A 14,742-nucleotide genomic window follows, 5' to 3' on the forward strand; every position below is an offset into this window, starting at 1 on the left:
TTCACCCTCGTGACATTGTGTCTGAGTCCAGCAAAAAGGAAATGAAGGTGGCCGCCTACCTCAAGAGGCTTGGCCTCTATGTGGCTGATCACAAGCTACATACCATCATCAGCAGGTCACCTACCTGGGCTGTGGTCTTACTTCTTCCTCTCCCAGCCCCATGCCCAGCTCAGCATCTCTGTAACATCATCAGATATCAAGTGCAAGGACTCTGGCCAGCTGAAGACAAAACCCCTGGCCTCCAGGCTCCTGAGCCCTCGGTGAGAGGAGCAAGACATGTTTACCTCCAAGAGCTGGTTTGATCAACAGGACCCTGAAGTTGGGCAAAAGGCTCTGGGGCAGGAAGAGTGAGTGTCAGCTGGGAATGTGATCAGGGCAGGCTTCCTGCAGGAGGTGGGACCTGGGCTGTGCAGAGTTCAGGTTACCTGCATGGGAGCCGGCTGACCGTTACACGAGGCTTTGGAGTTCCCTGTTGGTCCTCTCTCTGCCCCATGAACTCCTGCACATCACGACCCCACTGAGATGCCACCTCCCCTGGGAGGCCTTCCTGCATTCCCTCTGATCATGCTCCCCTAGGCACTTTTGTTGTTGTTCAGTTGCTGAATTGTGTCCGACTCTTTGCGACCCCATGGGCTGCAGCACGCCAGGCTTCCCTGTCCTTCACTGTCTCCCGGAATTTGCTCAAACTTATGTCCATTGTCTCAGTGATGCCATCTAACCATCTCATCCCCTGTCACTGTCTTCTCCTCCTACCTTCAGTCTTTCTCAGCATCAGGGTCTTTTCCAGTAAGTCAGCTCTTCTCATCAGGTGGCTAAAGTATTGGAGCTTCAACTTCAGCATCAGTCCTTCCAATGAATAATCAGGGTTGATTTCCTTTACGACTGACTGGTTTGATCTTGCTGTCCGAGGGACTCTCAAGACTCTTCTCTAACACTACAATTCGACAGCATCAATTCTTTGGCGCTCAGTCTTCTTTATGGTCCAGCTCTCACAACCATACATGACTCCTGGAAATACTGTAGCTTTGACTATATGGACTTCTGTCAGCAAAGTGATGTCTCTGCTTTTTAATATGCTGTCCAGGTTTATAATAGCTTTTCTTCTAAGGAGCAAATGTCTTTTAAGTTCATGGTGGCAGTCACTGTCCACAGTGATTTTGGAGCCCAAGAGAACAAAATCTATCACTGCTTCCACATTTTCCCCTTCTATGCCATGAAGTGATGGGACCAGATGCCATGATTTTAGTTTTTTTAACATTGAGTTTTAAGTCAGTTTTTTCACTTTCCTCTTTCACTCTCATCAAGCAGCTTTTTCGTTTGTCTTCACTTTCTGCCATTAGAGTGGTATCATCTGCATATCTGAGCTGGTTGACATTTCTCCTGGCAGTCTTGATTCCAGCTTGTGATTTATCCAGCCCAGGATTTCACATGATGTACTCTGCATATAAGTTAAATAAACAGGGTGACGATCTACAGCTTTGACATACTCCTTTCACAGTGTTGAACCAGTCATTTGTTCCATGTAAGGTTCTGACTGTTGCTTCTTGACCCACGTTCAGGTTTCTCAGGAGACAGGTGAGGTGGTCTGGTATTCAAAATGTCCAGCACACCAACTTGGGGATGGCACTCTGTTGTCGGTGATGGAGAATCATTGAGTAGAGGATCAGACTGGTTCAGTTTGGGTTTGGCTGCAACGTGCAGAGTCGATCTGGGGGGCAGCTGGGAGGCAGCAGATGGTCAGGAGCTGCAGGGTCCAAGTGAGCAAGTCTGAGAGTGCACCATGGTCAGTGGGAGCAGTGGAGCAGAGAGAGATTTCTGACTCTTGTAGGAGGCAGCCTTCTTGATCGGGATTGGTAACAAGGTGGATGTGGGGGGTGAGAAGGGGATCAGACTGACCCTGACATTCAGGGCCTCCCACCACCTTCCCACCTGCCTGTTTCTCCTTGCACTCACCGCTTCCTCCGGCACCAGCACAGAGGCCCAGCCTCCCGGGCAGGTGCAGCCAGAACAGGTGCGTTCCTGCCCCAGCTTCATCCTGCTCTCCCGTTCACAGAAGCCTTGTCTCCCCCAGGCGGCCCTGATGGAGAGCTCCCGTCTGAAGGAGCAGCTGACGATGCTGCAGCTGAAGAAGGACCTGCTGGGCAGCATCTTCGGCCCAGAGAGAGCCACAGCCCTTCTGGAGCAGGTGGCGACTTCCGTGAGGGACAGAGACTTGCTGCACAACCGCCTTCTGCAGAGGAAGAGCAAACTGCAGGTGAGGCTCGTCTTGGCCCTCAGCTCAGCACCCCTGCGGGCACAGCCCTGTGTCCTGACCCCAGCCCTGCCACTCGCCACCGCGTGGCCCTGGGCATATCCTTTGCTCCACACAACCTCAGAGCCCTCATCTAGATCATCTGGGTAGGATTATGGTGGGATCCTTCTCATCTGTCTGCCTCCTGCCTCTGCCCCCAAACCCTCTTCTGCACTCATCAAATCAAACTGTCTTCTGCAGAGAGCTGGGGGACAGTTAGCTGGGAAGATGCAGAGAAAAACACTTGTAAACTTTAAAGCAGCAGAGAGCTGGAAGCTATTTTTGTTGTTATTGTTGTTCAGTTGCTCAGTCGTGTCTGACTCTTTGCAACCCCGTGGACTGCAGCACACCAGGCTTCCCTGTCCTTCACCAACACCTGGAGCTTGCTCAAACTGACATCCATTGAGTCCTGATGCCATCCAACCACCTCATCCTCTGTCACCCTCTTCTCCTTCTGCCTTCAACCTTTCCCAGCATCAGGGTCTTTTCCAGTGAGTTAGCTCTTTGCATCAGGTGGCTAAAGTATTGGAGCTTCAGTATCAGTCCTTCCAATGAATATTCAGGGAAGCTATTAATAGTTTTATTAGGGACACTTCTGAATGGCCGCACAAAATCAAAGACATAAGATGGGATGTTGTGGGCAGTTTCTTCTTTTAGGTAACAATTATTTACTAAGCATCTGAGAATGATGATAGTGACAAAGTGATATCTCTGGGACACTGGCTAGAGGCCAGGCACCTGCTGAAATCCCCACACTCATGGTCTGATTTATTCAACGGAGCAGATATTGAGCACACATTTTAGGGTCTGCAAGGCCTGTGATCTCTCTTGCAGCTTCTGAGCTCTGCTGCTGTAGCAAGAAATCAACTGTAAATGAATTGGCGTGACTGCGTGTCAATAAAACTTTATTTACAAGCACAGGCCTCTGGTGGGACTTGGGATATGTGGTAGGAGATGCAGTTTGCCAGCGCCTATTCTAGAAGCAGAACAATTGTTAGGTGAGGACACAGTGATCCTCACGGAGGGGCATCAGATCCCCTCAAGAACTCCAGGAAGGCTTCCTGGAGGGGGTGGTTCCTGAGTGAGTAGGAGCCGGCCAGGAGAAGACTGGAGAAAAAGCAGCCAGTCTGTGAGTGTCAGATTGTGCCACAGGGAGACCGAGGGGAAGCTGAGTTGTGTGCGGCCTGTTGTGTCTCCGCAGAGCTTACTCGCTCAGCACAAGGATTTTGGGGCGACTTTCGAGCCTTTGCAGAAAAAGCTCTCAGACCTCCAAATCCGGGTCCAAGCCGAGAATGGGCTTCGGCGGGACCTTCCTGAGAAACAGGCCCAGCTTCTGAGGTTGCAGGTAAGAGGTCCGTCTGGCCAAGTCACCTCCACTCAGATGTTCAGCTGTGCGGGAAGCAGCCCTCTTGCAGTAATAGTGGCCAGCCAAGCATCAGTGAGCCCAAGCCAGAGATTGTGATTCCCCCTGGGCCCCTAAGATCTGACATTTCATCTCAGCTGAATTTCTGCTGGTATGCCTGATGGTTCCTGGCCTCGACAAGGCCTTTAGCACCTCCAAATGGCTGATACTTGAGCCCAACAAAATGATAAGCTCTTTGCTTACTCCGTCGTCCTAAAGTCTAACATGAATATTTGCTTCTAAAGTTACTTTGCTAAGTGCTCCTAATGAGGCCAGAGGCCTTCAGTTAAATAAGTGATTTGAGGATTAAGAATAAATATTTTAAAACACATGGACTGTAGGTAGGCTGATCATGAATCATTGTTGGCTGGGTGAGGAGCTTGCTGGTTTTTAAAATGCACATGAAACAACAGTTATCTTTTTAAATCCCAGGCACAGCTCATACATAACTGGGAGTGTTCTTTGGAAGGTATTAAAAATGACGCATTTCGGGGCTTTAAAACTAAAGCTGAGATGCGATTCTCCATAAGAAGAGGTGGTCATCAAGTAGGAGTCCAGACATGAGTCTGTCCCCCAGCGACACCTTCTGGTCTTTAGCAGTTTATTTTCATGGTGTCGCAGAATATTTTCATATCATTTAAAAAATTCTCACCAGTCCTAAGAGTGGGCCCATCAGACAGCCGTGTGGTGTGGCCGATGGAGTCGGGGAGTCCCGCCATCCCTGAGCCCTCTCAGTCTTTCACATTCGGGGTCCCCACCCTGAGTGGAGAAAGGATGCTCCACTCATTCCTTCCTCTCCTGCAGGGGCTGCAGGAGGAGGGGATGGACCTTGGGTCTCAGGTGGAGGCCATGAGACCCGTCTTCCAGGGGAACCCTAACCACCAGCACAAAATGGACCAGCTTTCCGCCAACCACCAGGCCCTGCAGAGGTCTCTGGAGGTAAGGGGCCAGGAGAGGGTCTGTGTTAACAGAGACCAGGTCCCTGGAATCTGTCTGACCCTCCTGAAGACTTTCTCCTTCTTTTCTTCCTTCGTTCCTTCCAGGCCTTCTTTTTCGTTCTCCATTCCTTTCTTCCCTCCCTCATTCATTCATGGTTGAGCGCCTCCTGTATGCCAGGCAGGATGCTGGGTCCTGAGAATGGAGGCTGCGTGAGCAGGACAGGGAGGCCCCTGCCTTCCTGGAGTTTAAGTGCCGATGGGTAGACAGACAACGAGTCAGCAACAAGTTAAACATGCGATTCCACGTGTTAGACATACGCGTCCACAAGTGAAACATACAATTCTGCACATGGACCAGAGCACGGACCAGGCCGCACCCACGCAGGAGTCCCCATGGTGATTGCTGCGTTCATGCCCGGTTGCAAGTTGGGTCCTGGTGGCCGTGAGCTCTGTCTGCAGCGCCCTCTGGTGGCCCCTGGATCCTTCTTGTGTCTGTGCTGGACTGATGATGTCCCTTTAATGGTGGGACCGCAAGGTGGTGTGGGTAGTGGGATGGCTCCTTCAAAACTGTCCTGAGGACAAGGTGAAATGCCTGTTCCAGCCCTACCCTGGCGACGCTGATTCAGGTGAAGTCCTGGGTCTGCATCTGTAACAAGAGCCCCAGGTGTGCAAAGCCCACTCTCAGGCAGCCTCAGCTCAGGAAAGCGTTTTGTTTGAGGCAGGATTTTCCACCCTTCCGGACCCTGTGTGCCCTATTTTAAGAACAAATATTTCTGACATTGTCTTTGCAATCCTGAAATTCATAGATAGTACAAATTACCCACACGATTTACAGATTTAATATAATGCTTTTTCTATCATCAAAAAGAAGTAAAAGCAAACAAATTATAAGAAAATAATCTTAATAAGAACCTATAATGGAAAAGGACTCTGAAAAAGAAAATATATATGCAGATATCTATATAGATGTATGCATATTTATATTGATAGAAATTTAATGAAATCGCATGGCTGTACACCTGAAACATTGTAAATCAACATTGTTGTTGTTCATCCCATGGACCACAGCATGCCAGGCTCCCCTGTCCCCCACTATCTCCCAGAGTTTACTCAAACTCCTGTGCATTAAGTCAATGATGCCCCCAACCATCTCATCCTCTGTCGCCCCCTTCTCATCTTACCTTCAGTCTTTCCCAGCATCAGGGTCTTTTCCAATGAATGGGCTCTTTGCATCAGGTGGCCAAAGTATTGGAGCTTCAGCTTCAGCATCAGTCCTGCCAATGAATAGTCAGAGTTGATTTCCCATTCAGCCATACACCAGTGAAAAAATAAAAGAATGCTTTTCAATAAAGTAAGAGCTTCTAGATGGCCAAAGACATAGGAGGCGGTCAGAATATACCCAGTCTATTCAGCCGCAAAGTGAAGTCCACGCCTGTTGTGTTACACGCAGGGGTGAAATGGTTGTGCCACACAGATGCCTGTGTTCAGCTTTAGTAGGCGCCGACTGACAGTCTTCCCAAGTGGTTGTACCAGTTTACACCCCACACTGGTGGTGGATGACAGCATCCATTGCCCGCACCCTCACCCAGACTTGGTACTTCCCATAAAAGCAGAACAGGCTTAGAGGCACTTTAAACCAGACTTGGTCTTTCTGGAGTCAATTCCTTGCGCTGTGCAGAAGAGAAGGTCAACCTCTCATGTTCCTCGCTGGCTGGAGAGTCCTGGGGGCCATCTCACCCCGGGGCTCCGGCAGGGCTGAGGGTCCTGCAGAGTAGGCTAGTCGAGGGTTTCAGCCTGGCTCCCCCGGGGCTGTTCCACAGGACCTCCTGGAAGGACGCCAACAGAGCCTGCGGGAACATTGCACCTTCAACCATGAGCTGCTGAAGCTGCGGCAGTGGATCTCTGTGATCACACAGAAGCTGGAGGCCCACTGTGGGGACACGGCCCCACGGGATGCCCAGTCTCGGGAGGCTGAGGTTGAGGTAAGATGAATCTCCCCACAGAGATGCTTATTCTCTCCCTTGCATCCCAAAGGCAGGTTCGGGGACGGAGGGTGGTAAACGGTGCTCTCGTACTAGGGAGCAGACACCCCACCACCCCAGGACTTAACTTTGTGTGTGTGTGTGTGTGTGTGTGTGTCCTTTAGAGGCTGCTGGCTGAATTCCCAGAGAAGGAAGCCCAGCTGCCCGTGATGGAAGCACTCGGCCGGCTGGTGATGGAGGCGTCTTCTCTGGAGGGGGCCGCTGTGGTCCAGGGGGAGCTGGAGGAGCTGACCGAGTCATGGAAGGCCTTGAGGCAGCTAGAGGAGAGCCTGTTGAGGTGAGAGGGCCTTCTAGATTGGAGCCTGGTCTCAGACAACCCTCCTTCCCAGCAGGGAGAGCTCAGTCATGTTCCTAGAACATATGGCTAGGGTTCTGCTGTGTGCCAGGCATGGTGCCAGGCGCCTCCGGGCATCCCCAGGCAATTCTAAGTAGAGTCAGTAAGAGCAGGGAAACGTCCCAGCTTAGCCTCCAGCCCCTCCTGGCTTGGGCCTCATCTGCATTGGTAGATATATACACCTTGATGACAGTAACATGAGTCTCAAGCAAGGAACTGGAAATACAGGTGCCCTGGGGAGCTTCTGACCAACCCGAAGGACAGGCATGGGCTTGTGAGGACCAGAAGTCACCTCCCTCCCCAGTTCTGTTACTTCTCCCATGATCCGGGACATCCCCATCTCATCCTCACGTTGACTGGGCTGATTTGACTTCTCAGCCTGATCAGAAACCAGCAGCTGCAGAGGATGACGGAAGTGGATTCAGGGAAGAAAATGATTTTCACCAACAACATCCCAAAGGCTGGATTTCTCATCCTCCCCACAGATCTTGCTTCCCGGCATCGCCGTCAGGTAAGTCCATCTCATGGGCTTCCTGAGGAGGGCCCAGATCCGAGTCAGTTGATGGTGGGAAGGTGTCACCAGCAAAGCCCCCTCCCCACCTGGGGCCACATGCTCAGCTCAGGACTGGGCCCTGTCCTTTCTCAGGCGTGCCCAGTGGTGACACAAGAGTGCCCTGTGCCACCAGACAGAGAGACGCTGGGACCCCAGACCCAGGGGTCTGCACTGAGGAAGGTCCTGGGCATCTCTCGGGCAGTCAGGCCCTCACCCTCAGAAAATCCGACTGCTTCTCTTGCAGGGAAGAGAGTGTCAGGGTGTGAAGCTTCCTAGCGGCGCTAGACTGCAAACTAAAAGTATGCAAGATAGGTATTTTTGGTGCCCTGGTGGTTCAGATGGTTAACAATCTGCCTGCAATGCAGAGGACCTGAGTTTGATCCCTAGGTAGGAAAGACTCCCTAGAGAAGGGAATGGCAACCCACTCTAATATTCTTGCCTGGAGAACCCCATGGACAGAGGAGCCTGGCGGGCTCCAGTCCATGGGATCACAAAGAATTGGACACGACTGAACGAGTAACACACAGCACACACAAACTACATTTTGTAAAAAGAATGACCCTCGCTATATCAAATCATCCATCCCTCTCCTCGACAGGCTTAAAAAAGCAGAAACTCAATGAGATGAAATTCATTCCTTGTTCTTCAAAGACAGCACATGAATTAATTCATTCTTCCATTCCTTCTTTCATTTCCCCATCCAGAAAGCTCTTACTGAGTCTTTCTGTGTTCTGAGAACTGTGCTTGGAGCTGGGACACAGCTGTAAATAAAACAGAGATCCTTCCAACCCTCAGAGAATGTAGCGTCCAACACAGCTTTTCAGATTGTCATGTGCATCTGGATCGTACCAAACTGCAGATTCAGTAGATCAGGACTGGGACCCCTCACCCTGCGTTTCTACAAGCTCCTAGACGATGCTAAGCCTGCTAGGCCTTGGAGCACATTTTGAGAAGCAGGGAAGCAGGAGCCGCAAGGCCATAGAATAAGGGTTTACAGAACATGTGTTCAAGGAGGCAGGAGACCCAGAGGCCATGGCAGCCTCCTGCAGAGTGAAGGACCTGGGGTAGCGAAGCCCTCGCTGGAGAGATAAAAATGAGATGTCCAGGGCTCCTCACGCTGAGTGGGAGTCAAGGAGAGGCGGAACGGAGTGTGTTCCATGCAGAGGAGACTGTGCGTGAAAGACCCGAGGGAGACAGCTCTAATGCCAGGGGCTTGATGTCTGTGGGCCCCGGCTCAGACCGTGGGGCAGGCAGCAAGAGCCGCAGAGCCAGGCAGGGCTGGAATCTGAGGCTCTCCAGCCACATGGAGTGTGAGAAGCCACTCAGCTGTGTAAGTGATGGCGTGCTGAGTGGACTTGCCTTTTATGCATTTATTGTTTTTATTTTTGTTTATTTTTTAATCGTTGGCTTCACTGGGTCTTTGCTGCAGCGCATGAGCTCTTCATTGCCATGCGCGGGCTTTCTCTAGTTGTGGCAAGCGGGGCCAACTCTTCTGCAGTGTGCGGGTCTCGCCCTGGGGCGGCTTCTCTTGTTGCAGAGCCCAGGCTCCAGGGCATGTGGGCTCAGTAGCTGCAGCTCGCGGGCTCTAGGGCCGAGGCTCTGGTAGTTGCGGCTCATGGCTTAGTTGCCCTGTGGCATATGGGATCTTAGTTCCCAGACTAGCGATCGGACCTGGGTCCCTGAATCGACAGGTGGATTCTTAACCACTGGACCGCCAGGGAAGTCCCTGGACTTGCATCTTAGACAGATCTCTCTGGCCGCCTAACCTGGAGAGGGACAAAAGTGGCAGAAGGTGATCACATTGTAGACATCCTGGTAAGGGATGATGCTGGTAGCCTTCAGGAGACCAAAGAGGTGACAGTGAGGAATGCTCTTGGTCCCTAATTATGTCTACATTGAGTAGAGGTGCTTTCCTCATCCCCTCACCCCCCAGGTGCCTCTTATCTCCCTCTGGGCATCCTCATCCCCCACCCTCTGCTCAGATGCAATCCCCAGGACACATGGCCAGTGGGCTGTTTTCAGAAACTCTGATGCTCTGACCATGCTGTGCCTTCCTGCAGGCAGGTCTGCTCCAGGAGGAAGGAGGCAGCCTTGAGGGTTACTCCCAGTCCCTGAGGAACTTTGAGCGCTGGTTGCAGGAGGAAAATTCCAAGCTGGTTAGAATCATCGCCATGAAAACTGCCACTGCTGAGGACTTGAGGACCAGAGAAACAAAGCTACAGGTTTGTGCCCAAGGAACAGCCCCTTTTATCAGAAGATTTGCCCCCCAAAGATGTGTTTGCTGCCAGAGAGTTCTCAAAAAAAAAAAAAAAAAGGCATATACCTAGCTTATGAGCTGTTATGGCTTATGTATAAATAATAGTTTTTTTTAAAGATATATTTATTTACTTATGGCTGTGCGTGGGCCTTCTCCATTTGCAGCGAGTGAGGGCTTCTCATTGCAGTGGTTTCTCCTGTGGAGCGTGAACTCTAGGTGTGCGGGCTTCAGTAGTTGCAGCACTCCAGCTCAGTACTTATGGCTCATGGGCTTAGTCGCTCCGTACCATGTGGAATCTTCCCAGACCAGGGATCGAACCTGTGTCCCCTGCATTGGCAGGCAGTTTCTTATCCACCATACCACCAGGGAAGTCCTAAATAATAGTTTTTAAATTTTTGGCTTCCAGTATTATGGGAGAACCATCCATCCATCCATTCAAGCCTCCTGCTGTATTCCCCAACTTGGAAAATACCACCACTAATCACGACTCTTAATCAGTTAACTCTTGCTATGTAACAAGCCATTCCAACAGTTTGTAGCTTAAAAGAACAGCTGTTTATTTAACTCATGATTCTGAGGATTGGCAGTTTACTCTGAGGTCCGCTGGGCAATGCTTCTGATCTTGGCTGGGCTCCCTGATTTATAGACCAGCAGGATGGCTGTACTCTGGAGGTTGGTGGGCTAGTCTAGATGAGCTTGGGATGGACCACACATCTCTTATCCTCCTATGGGATAGCCTGGACTTCCCAGAGCAGGGGCAGGTCTGAGAGAGCGAGTGGGAACATGCAGGCCTTTTCAGGCCAAGGCTAAGGACTGGCACATCACTTCTCCTGTGTTCTGTTAGACAAAGAAAGTCACAGTGCCAGTTCAGATTCCAGGGGAGAGAAAACAGATTCCACTTCTTGATGGGAAGTATTGCAAGACTATATTGCAAAGGGCACAGATATGGCAAGGGGGTAGAAAGACAGTCCTTCTACCACAAATCTCTCTCTTGCACTCCCACATCAAATTAGTCACCAAGTCCTTCTTGATTCCACCTCTTGGGTATTTGTTGTTTCTGTTTCCCCTCACTACCACTGTCTTCATCTAGACATGTATCATTTTTGACCTTGACCTTGACAATAGCCTCCAAGCTGGCCTCCCTCCTTTCTTTTGAGTTCCCATCTCAGTAATGACTCATTCTGTGGCCAGAGTGACTCTTCGGAATCCTAAATATGACCTTGTCGTCCCAGTAATGAAAACTTCAGGATAGAGTTCAACTTCCCAAGTTTATCACCCACAGCCTTTCTCAATCAGGGCCCAACCTACCTCTCTTTTCCCCGATTTTTTCTGAGGTTTACCTTGATACCCTAGAGTTTGGATTTATTTTTATCTTTCTTGCTTGACATTCAGGCAAGATTCTGGATTCTTGAATCTGTGGCCTGGGATTTTTCTGGAAAATTCTCCAACATTATCTCTCAAAATATGGCCTCTGCATTGTTCCCTGTTTCCTCACCTTCTGAGATGCCTTTTAATCATATGCTCTTTCTTCTTACTATGTATTATACTGTCTATTGTGTACTTTTTAATCCTTTTGCTTTTTCATATTACTTTCTGAATACTTTTTTCTAACTTATCTTCCACTTTACTAATTCTCTCTTGAGTTGTATCTCATTTGCTATTTCACATGGTTATTAAGTTCTTGGCTTTTAACATTTCATTTATCAGTCCTAGAAATTATCCTTGGTGCTTTTTAAAATCTGCTTTGCCACTTTTCACAGCTTTTGGGGCCCTTGCTGAAATTTTTCAGTTTGTCCTTTAATTCTTTCAACACCAGTAAACATAGTTGTTTTAGAGAGTGGGTCTAATAATTTCAGTATCTCAAGTCAAGACTGTTTCTCTTGTGTACTGTCTCTGCCTCTTCCTCATGAATTCATTAATTCTGTTTGTGTTTGGCTGCACTGGGTCTTTGTTGCTGTTCCTGGGCTTTCTCTAGTTATGGTGAGTAGGGGCTACTCTTGCTGTGGTGTGAGGGCTTCTCCTTGAGCTGGTTTCTCTAGTTGCAGAACAAGGCTCTCAGCACATGGGCCTCAGTTGCTGCAGCACGTGGGTTCAGTAGGCGAATCACATGGGCCCTAGAGCTCGGGCTCAGTAGTTGTGTCTTATGGGCTTAGTTGGTCCAAGGCATGTGGGATCTTCCTGGACCAGGGATAGAACCTACTTCCCCTGCATTGGCAGGCATATTCTTAACCACTGGACCTCCAGGGAAGTCCCAGCTTAGCTCTCTTCTTAAAGTCTTATATCTGCGTGTGACTGCTTCGATTGTGTGCTGGATAATGTGTTCGACAAATAGGTGCGAGAATAATTTGAGATTAAGAATTATCTTTCCTTCAAAGGGGATTTTGTTTGCAACAGCCAGGCCAGTGCGGGCCTTTATCAATTTAGAACCACTGAACCCAATTTCAAGACTTGAAGCTCCTTGGACTTCTGCGATGACTTGGCATTGGCCTGCAAATCCAAATAAGGTGTGGATTTACTTCCTATTCACCTTTAGGGGCCTCTGCTAAAGTCAGCGGTTTCTCAGAGTCTCCACTTCTGTAGGGCGCAGACTTTGACCTTTGCCTCCTGAATCCTGCAAGGCTGCCAGAAGCATAGATCTGTTTCACAACTATTTTTTCCAGATTAGCAAATATCCTAGGTGCAAGAGGAGGTCTGAACGCTGGGCTTATGTCTCTGCATCTTAACCTTTCGCATGTCTTGCCTCACTCTTTTTGTTGTTGCTGTTGTTGTTAACTCTTTGATGCCTTCAGTCCAGTTCAGTTGCTCAGTCGTGTCTGACTCTTTCCCACCCCATGGACTGCAGCACGCCAGGCCTCCCTGTCCACTGATGCCTTAAGAATGTTTTTAATATTTTGTCCTCAGTGGGAGTTTTGGTTCCAACTACCTAGTCCTCCCAGTCTACCTCCTACTTCATTCTCAGCCACTCCTCTCATCCCCTGCCACCACCACCCAGCCCCAGGCATACCAGAGATGACTTGCAGTCCCCGGGTTAAGCTTCTTTGTTCTTGTAGAGTCCCCGCTCCCGAGGGCTCTGAGAAGCTAGGCTGTGTGCTAGCTTCTCAGCTATGGGATGGGACAGATTCTGGACCCCAAGCCAGAATTTAAACTCAGGCTCTTGGACTTAGGACCCAGATCGTATCCTCACATGCCACTCCCTCTCAGGAGTCCTGAGGATAGAAGATGCCATCCTGGGGGAACACAGTACTATATTCTGAAAGAAAAATCTGCCCAGTCCCAACCTCACTCTGCCAGGAGTAAAAATGCCAATAGAAAGACATAGTCAACAACAGTAGCTTTTTTAAATAAAAAAACACAATTTTAATTTTATATCAGGGTATAGCTGATGAACGATGTTGTGATAGTTTCAGGTGTAGAGTGAAGAGACTCACCAATACATACACGTGTATCCATTCTCCCCGAAACTCCCCTCCCATCCAGCCTGCTACATAACACTGAGCAGGGTTCCATGTGTTCTACAGCGGGTCCTTGTTGGTCACCCGATTTCAATATAGCGGTGTGTGTATGTCCATCCCAGACTCCCTAATTGTCCCTTCCCCTCATCCTTCCCCCAGCACCAGGTTTGTTCTTTGTCTGTGAGTCTCTCTCTGCTTTGTAAGTTCATTTGTATCATTTCTTTTTTTAGATCCCACATATAAGGGAAGTCATATGATATTTCTCCATCTCTGTCTGACCTACTTCACTAAGTATGTCCATCTCTATGTCCACCCGTGCTGCTACAAATGACATTGTTTCATACTTTTCAATGACTGAGTAATATTACACTGTATGTATGCACCACATCATCTCTATCCTTCCCTCTGTCGATGAGCAGTCGTAGCTTTTATAGGGATGATGGCTCTTATGTCTGCAGAACTTGGTTCTAGAATGCCAGAGGGCTTCCTTGGTAGCTCTGTGGGTAAAGAATCTGCCTGCAATGCGGGAGATTTGGGTTCGATTCCTGGGCTCAGAAGGTCCCCTGGAGAAGGGAATAGCTACCCACTTCAGTATTCTGGCCTGGAGAATTCCATGGACAGAGGAGCCGGGTGGGCTGCGGTCCATGGAGCTGCAGAGTCGGACATGACTGAGTGGCTTTCACTTTCCCCAGTCATACACAGTATAAATCTGTGTCATGTGTATAATGGAATGCCAGAGCTAGAAGTGACCATGGAGTTCAGCATGCCAGCTTCTCTTTCAGGCAGAAGTCCATTCTGCCACATTGCAGAGAGCAATTCCTGGCCTTGGCTTCCCTTTGCACGATAAGATTTCTCTATGTGTTCTGTTGGCTGCCCCCGCAAATGGAATTTGATTGGCTCCTCCTTACCAACCAGGTGGGGCCTCCTCAGCCATTTGGAAGGTGCACGTGACCCTGTCTTTTCCCTCTAGGAGCTGGAGGCTCGAATACCAGAAGGTCAGCATCTCTTCGAAAACCTCCTTCATCTCAGGCCAGCCCGCAGGTCATCGGACGAGCTAGAGGATCTGCGCTACAGGTGGATGCTCTACAAGTCCAAGCTGAAGGACTCCAGCCACCTGCTGGTAGGTGCGAAGGCCGCACAGGTCCCAGGCCCTGGCGAGACGTAGCTCAATCTGCATCCACGCCACCCCACACCTCGACAGACCAGACCGAGGGGATCACTCTGGGAGAGGTGATGGAGACGCGTAGGTCCTAGGCACTTGATTTGCAACGTGTCATTTGGCCATTCTGCACCCAGTGAGGCTGAGTTCCAAGAACGATAGCTTTGCTCTGCCAACCTGAAACCTCTAGGGGCATCATCCCAATTCAGTGTTCACAGCAGCTGTCCGCCAGAGTAATTGCATCTCCAATTTACAGAAGGGGGGTGAGACACTATGAGGAGTTAAAAACTCACCCGAGTTCACCCGGATGGATAG

At 49.7% G+C, this 14,742-nt stretch overlaps 1 protein-coding gene across 6 annotated transcripts in view; it reads left to right on the forward strand.

Moving 5' to 3' along the window:
* SYNE3 (spectrin repeat containing nuclear envelope family member 3) overlaps positions 1–14,742 on the forward strand; it is a 108,687-nt gene that overhangs the window by 69,047 nt on the left and 24,898 nt on the right. For 5 of the 6 annotated variants that reach the window (XM_070477884.1, XM_020899137.2, XM_070477882.1 and 2 more), the window contains exons 9-16: positions 2,072–2,254; positions 3,492–3,635; positions 4,497–4,631; positions 6,451–6,612; positions 6,777–6,949; positions 7,385–7,517; positions 9,620–9,781; positions 14,239–14,388. In XM_070477884.1, coding sequence (XP_070333985.1) covers positions 2,072–2,254; positions 3,492–3,635; positions 4,497–4,631; positions 6,451–6,612; positions 6,777–6,949; positions 7,385–7,517; positions 9,620–9,781; positions 14,239–14,388 — 1,242 coding nt within the window. The remainder of the gene's footprint in view (positions 1–2,071; positions 2,255–3,491; positions 3,636–4,496; positions 4,632–6,450; positions 6,613–6,776; positions 6,950–7,384; positions 7,518–9,619; positions 9,782–14,238; positions 14,389–14,742) is intronic. The other variant, XM_070477885.1, reaches the window with a different exon arrangement.

Source organism: Odocoileus virginianus, chromosome 16 (assembly GCF_023699985.2).
Source record: "Odocoileus virginianus isolate 20LAN1187 ecotype Illinois chromosome 16, Ovbor_1.2, whole genome shotgun sequence".
Taxonomy (NCBI): domain Eukaryota; kingdom Metazoa; phylum Chordata; class Mammalia; order Artiodactyla; family Cervidae; genus Odocoileus; species Odocoileus virginianus.